This window comes from Helianthus annuus, chromosome 4 (genome assembly GCF_002127325.2).
Source record: "Helianthus annuus cultivar XRQ/B chromosome 4, HanXRQr2.0-SUNRISE, whole genome shotgun sequence".
Classification (NCBI taxonomy): Eukaryota; Viridiplantae; Streptophyta; class Magnoliopsida; order Asterales; family Asteraceae; genus Helianthus; species Helianthus annuus.
Window position 1 is genome coordinate 49,295,451 of NC_035436.2, and position 7,020 is coordinate 49,302,470.

General features: G+C 39.0%; 1 protein-coding gene across 1 annotated transcript; it reads left to right on the forward strand.

The window, feature by feature from the left end:
- Window positions 1-1,276: 1,276 nt before the first annotated feature.
- On the forward strand, window positions 1,277-1,624 carry LOC110933374 (60S ribosomal protein L9). The gene has a single exon (XM_022176603.1). The coding sequence runs from the start codon at window positions 1,277-1,279 to the stop codon at window positions 1,622-1,624; it is 348 nt and encodes a 115-aa protein (XP_022032295.1).
- Window positions 1,625-7,020: the final 5,396 nt, after the last annotated feature.

The window sequence follows — 7,020 nt, forward strand, 5'->3', positions numbered from 1 at the left end:
AGCAAAAAAAATTAAGAAAAAGATAATTTTAAGACGAAAAATTCAGCACAAAAAATTTATCACAAAATTGTAGTACAAAAATCTAGCATAGAAAAATGTTATATAATATAGAAATACAACACATTTTGATGGGTTTTTTAGTCGTCATGTTTTATATGACAACATAGTACTCAAATTAAAGATAAAAAAACTCTCGATTTTAAGGTGAAATTTTTATGAAAAAATAATTTCATATAAAAAAGTTATGAACATTTAAAAAATGTGATGTGCATGTGACTTGTATGTGGAGTGAGAAAATCAATAAATAAGATTTTCCCAAGATACCCCTTACACTCTTCTTTTTTCCATCTTAACTATTGATTTGGAAAATGAATAGTTAAGATTCTTTCTCATCCTGCTTAGGCAAAATAAACTTTTTATTTAATCTTACCCTAATTTATAATACAGAGAGTAAATTACAAGTTTTGTACTTTATGTTTGTAACAAATTGCAGGCGATGTATTTTACCTTTAAATTTGATGAGTTTTGTCCTCAACGCTTCAAATTCTGTACGTTATGTCCTTTAGGCTAAACCCAGTTAGGGGCTGTTTGGTAGCCTCCGAATGGTCATTAAGAGGCTACCTCTTAATGGAACCATTAAGAATTTTACCAATGAGAAGGTAGATGAATGTGACATGTGATGATTTACCATTTAGAGGTTACCTCTTAACCATTCAGACTTGAGGTTACCTCTTATTCGTTCAGAGGGTTTAAACCATTAAGAGGTAGCATCTGAATGGTCATTAAGAGGCTATCAAACAGCCCCTTAGATTTTTTGGTTAAGTATGGTCATGTGCCTTGCACATGAGGGTATTCTTATCATTTTACCTCCCTATGGGATATTTTGTAACGAACTCTTATTCAGGGGCTATTTTGTAAAAAACTACAAAATAAAAACTCTTTTATCATCTCTCTCTCACACAAACACACTCCTAGCCACAACCTCACTCACCGTACAGCCACCATCCACCCCATCTGCCACCACCACTGTTCAAGATCTCCACCACCATTCAACAACACCAGAGGAAACCTAACCCTGTTAATTTCAGGAATCGCTGAATTTTGTAGAGACGATAGGTAAGGACGAGAAGAGTGTATCAACATCAGATAAGAAGAAAGCGAAACCGCATCCTTCATCTTCTCCTTCACCGAGTTCATCCGCAACCGATGATAACATGACGAGTTCTCTAAAACGAGAGATCGGTGAGGATGATTTGAGGATAAAACATCAGAGACAATGGACATACTAGACGACATCGAAATCAAGGTGAAAGCCAAAATCATCGAAGTAAAAGGACCACGAGGAACCCTAACTTGCAATTTCAAGCATTTGAATCTTGATTTCATGCTTATTACCGATGAAGAGACCGGAAAACGGAAGTTGAAGGTTGATGCGTGGTTCGGATCTCGTAAAACTACTGCCGCTATCCGTATAGCACTCAGCCACGTCAGCAATCTCATCATTGGTGTGACTCAAGGGTTCCGGTATAAGATGCGGTTTGTGTATGCTCATTTTTCGATTAATGCTAGTATTACGAATGATAATTCGACGATTGAGATCCGAAACTTTTTAGGGAACAAATAACCCCAAAATTTAAAAAGCTTTATATTAGCCTTATATAAAGTACAAAATAAACGAGAATGAGCTAACTAGGGAATAAATAACCCAGTTAGTTAGTTATCTTGTTTTAAAGCATGATTGAATTTAAAATGCCAAAGATATAAACTAAATAAAAGTGGAGGGGCCTATGTTGTTAAATTGAAACTTAATTACATAAAACAAAATTAAAACACACCAAACACACTCAAATGGTGTGTCTGGTCGATCAAGAAACAGGGGGCGACAAGGGGTTCTTCACCAAACCCTAATTCTCACAAAAACTACAAATTGAGGGCTTAAATCAAGTCAAAATCGAAATCTAAACATAGATTTGTGATCACCGAGTCAAAGGGATCATAAGGTATGCCAATTTAGGTTGTTTTGATTCAACTCAAATCCCTAGCATATGATGAAAATTGAATGTTCAGCTTGATTTTGTGTTGTAAAGATGAAATTAGAAGAGATATGATGTCTAGGGATAAACCCTAGGTGAATTCTTGTTAAAACCTTGCATGTTAATTGTGGGTTCATAATCACCATTTTAGGTGATTAATGTGTTAGTAGAAACTTGATAAACACTAGAATTATGATTCTTGTTCTCGTGAAACCTGAGTTTTAGGAGGTAATCTCTGAAATATGAATGTAAAATTTGTGTAAATTGCATGATTGAAGTTGAATTAGATGAGGATTTCAAGTCATGAACTTGGTTTTGTTTATATGAAAATCTAACCCGCTACGTGTTTGTTGAAATGCCTAAGTGGGGACTAATATGTTAAAAATCGGATAAAAACGCATAATTGACTAGTGTGACAATTTATGTGTTAATAGTTACAAAAGGGTTCTAAATTGAAGTTGAATTGAACTCTTTAGGCAAAGAATCCAGATCGTCAAGCGGACAAGCCGGAGGAGGAGATACGCGTTTGAAGGGTGTGCTCTAAAGGTATGTGACTTTAGTCTCGTTAAATTATGCATATATGTTTGGGTTCATTGTATAAATGGAGTCGTAGTGTAATAGATGCGTTTGATGTGTCTTTAAAGTGGCGAAGTTCACTCGACCATCAAACGGGTCAAAATAAAAATTGGAATTGGGTTTGGCTTGTTAATAAAGTGATGGTTTTCACTAGATAGTCAAACGGGTCGAATTGATGCCATAAAAGAATCATGAAAGTAGTGACTTGAAAGTCTCGTATGTTATTAAGTGTTGGATTGTACCACGCTTACGAATTTGGCTATGATACTTAAAATTTGCGAATCCGGGATATTGGATCAAACTATAGAAGTAAGTTGCAAATGTCGCTTGAAACGGAATATTTGAATTCCGAGGGAACAAGCTTTTAGTCCTAAGGGAACACAAAACCATGAATGGTGAAATTACGCCAAGGTTATAAGCCCGGGGAATTGGGTAATTATGTCTAATAGCAATAAGAAATTGAAATGTGATATTATGCAACTATAGATAGTGGGTTGGATAATCGAAATAAGGGAATCGTGAACAAATCGATGATAACTCGATTTCGGTGATGTGAAATCTACATGTTAGATCCGTAATTTTATTACGGACTCATAGGAAAAAGAATCGGTTAAAACGGAGTAGCGAGTAAAAAGTTATGATCATTTAAAGTTGGAAAATTTTGAATTTCCGGAGCTGGGCAGAAATGCAGGTTTTAGACCTGCACCTGCTGGAAAAAGGTTTCCCCCGCGCCACGCGGAAGATTTCATTTGATCCCCCGCGACACGCGAAAGCCGCCGCGACACGCGACGGCCTAGGTGAATTCTACCGCGACACGCGGAACCAGAACTGGAAAATTATTATTTTTTTTATATTTTGAAGCAGGAACTTGTTTATACACTTCATTTCAATGTCAAAACTAACATTATAAATGGTTTTGACTCTAGGTAATGATGGGGACTATTCGGATGGTGATCAAGCATGATTATGAAGAACCGAACACTATTTCTGAAGCTTCCGCGCTTAACTAAACTTGTCTAAACAACGATGTTTCTTCTTTTGTAAACTCTAGTAGTTGTGAACACCTTGAACTAAGTGGTTACTTATGTTAAGCCACTAAACTTGTGTAACTTAACTATGTTTTGTTAAATATGTGTTTTGTCTTAAAAAGCCTTTATTTTATAACTAAAATTCAGTAATTTAAGTCGGGTGTTACAAGTTGGGAATCAGAGCTTAAGGTTGTTAACAAGGTGTGTTCGGTTCGAGCTTGATCAAGCATCTGGTAAGAGTTAATTGTTCTAAGTAGAGTTACTAAGTATAAAAGTGAATGATGAATAGACATGCATGGGATGAGCGTGTTAACACACTCAAACCCGGAAAGTACATTAAATAAGAGCGGTAAAAACAAGTTATGAACTTGAATAAACCGAAGTAAATAAACCATATGCTATAGATGAAATGTTTAACGCTCGATGTAAACATTTCAGTTTAAAGATGACGGATAAAGGTAGCGATGATGCGGTGCCGAGAGTCACCGAGCAAATGAGAGAAGTGATTGCTGAGGAGGTAGGAAAGGCAATCGAAAACAGTTTGTCGGGCTTCATCGATAAAATCCAAAACACGGTATTATCAGTGGTGGATGAAAGAATCAAGAAATTGGAGGATAATACCAATTTAGCAAAGGAAAAGTCGGGAGGACGAAAGCCTTGTTCATATAAAGAGTTCATGGCGTGCAAACCACCAATTTACAATGGGGAGGTTGACCCGATAATATGCCAACGATGGCTAAGCGATATGGAGGGAGTATTCGAAAGGACCCATTGTGATACAGATGACTACGTAGCCTTTGGCACGGGTCAGTTAAGGGGTCAGGCGAAAGACTGGTGGGATAACAAGAAGAAGGAAATCGGAAGTGAAACGGCTAAGGCCATGACATGGGATGAGTTTAAGACGCCGTTTCTTAAACACCATAGTCCCAAGGTAGTCATTAACAAAATCAAGGAAGAATTCATGCAGCTGCGACACAAGGGTGAATCTATCGATAAAATCACGAGAACATTCATGGATAAAATGAAGTTTTGTGATGAACTGATAACAAACGAAGAGCAGAAAATATATTATTACTATAATATGTTGAGCGCCGAGTATAGGGAGTTCATGACTCCTTCGAAGTATGAGACCCGCACCGAGATTATAAACGTTGCTCGGGAACGGGAAATAGAGTTGAAGAAACAGATTGAAAGGGGCGAAAGAAGGGCGTAGGTAGTTAACCCAAGCCCGAAGAAAAAGGTGCGCATGACCGAATCATCGAAGAAACAAGAAGGAAAAGGCGGGTCACCAAACTGCAAGATATGTGGGAAAAGGGCACAAGGGTGAGTGCCGGTTTAAGGACAAACCGTGTCCTATCTGTGGGAAAACAGGGCACATGGCTGCATTGTGCCCGGGGAAAGTGGCGGTATGTTATAAATGTTATCAGTCGGGTCACAAGAAGTCTGAGTGCCCGGAGTTGACTGGAAATAAAGAAGGCAATGATACACCTACTGAGACACCAAGAGCAAAAGCTAGATCTTTCCAATTAACTGCAGCAGAGGCAAAAAGGGAACTTGATGTGGTTTCAGGTATATTTGCTATAAACTCAATTCCCGCACATGTGTTATTTGATACGGGTGCGAATAAATCCTTTATTTCACATAGATTTATTCGACATCCTTCCTTTGTACTAACAAAATTGCCTATGCCATTAGAGGTAGAAATATGTGATAACAAAAGTTTCCTTGTGTGTGATGTATGTCGAGATTGTAAGATAAGCATTGACAATGAAGAATATTCAATAGACTTGATTCCTATGTCGATGGGAGAATTCCAAGTAATGGTCGGGATGGATTGGCTATCCCGACATCATACGAAAGTCGTATGTTTCCGCAAGGAGATAAAATTAACATCTCCAAGTGGAAAATCCGTTACCATATATGGCGAAAAAGGGGATAATCCCGTTATGTGCTCAATGCTAAAAGCTCACAAGCTCATGAGGCACGGTTGTAGAGCATTCATGATATACGCAAACGAACTAGACAAGGGATCGCTAAAGGTTGAAGATGTACCGGTGGTACGCGAATATGCCGACGTATTTCCGGAAGATTTACCGGGAATACCGCCAGAGCGGGAGGTAGAGTTTGGAATCGAATTGATTCCGGGCGCAAAACCTGTGGCCAAGGCGCCATATCGGCTCGCGCCTTCAGAATTGTAAGAATTGATGTCCCAAATTCAAGATCTCCTCGACAAAGGATTTATTCGGCCAAGTGTGTCTCCGTGGGGTGCACCGGTGCTGTTTGTGAAGAAGAAGGATGGGAGCATGTGCATGTGTATCGACTACCGGGAGTTGAACAAACTCACGGTAAAAAATCGATATCCGCTCCCAAGAATTGATGACCTATTTGACCAATTGCAAGGCGCAAACTGGTTCTCCAAGATCGACCTTAGATCGGGGTACCATCAGTTGAAAGTCAAAGAGGAAGATATACCTAAGACGGCTTTCCGTACACGGTACGGACATTACGAGTTCTTTGTGATGTCCTTCGGATTAACCAACGCACCCGCGGCTTTCATGGATCTCATGAACTGGGTTTGCAAGCCGATGTTGGATATGTCAGTAATAGTTTTCATCGATGACATATTGGTATATTCAAGAAATGAAGCAGAACACGCGAGTCATTTACGCGAAGTGTTAGAAACACTCAGAAGAGAAAAGTTGTATGCAAAATTCTCAAAATGTGCCTTCTGGTTACGAGAGGTGCAGTTTCTGGGGCACGTTATTAGTGCAAATGGGGTGTTAGTAGACCCGTCAAAAATAGAAGAAGTGATGAGATGGAATCCCCCAAAGAACCCTTTAGAAATTAGAAGCTTTTTGGGGCTTGCGGGTTATTATAGGAGATTCATCAAAGATTTCTCCAAGATTGCTATGCCGTTAACCAAACTAACTCGTAAAGACGAAAAGTTCATTTGGGGAGAAGATCAAGAAAAGGCGTTCCAAACGCTTAAGGAAAAACTAACCCATGTACCGGTATTGTCATTGCCGGATGGAACTGATGATATGGTAGTCTACTCGGATGCATCACATTCGGGACTTGGCTGCGTTCTGATGCAACGAGGCAAGGTTATAGCATATGCCTCGAGACAGCTAAAGGCTCATGAAAAGAAATATCCTACACACGACCTCAAGTTAGCAGCAGTGGTGTTCGCCTTAAAAATATGGAGACATTATTTGTATGGGGTAAAATGCACAATCTTTACCGACCATAAAAGCTTGAAATATTTCTTCGATCAGAAGAAATTGAACATGAGGCAGAGGCGGTGGCTAGAAACTGTCAAGGATTTTGACTGTGATATACATTACCACCCGGGAAAGGCTAATGTGGCGGCTGATGCGTTGAAC

Bases quoted from the DNA above. Each gene is read 5' to 3' on its own strand.
- LOC110933374 (XM_022176603.1), top strand. From the start codon at position 1,277: ATGGACATACTAGACGACATCGAAATCAAGGTGAAAGCCAAAATCATC.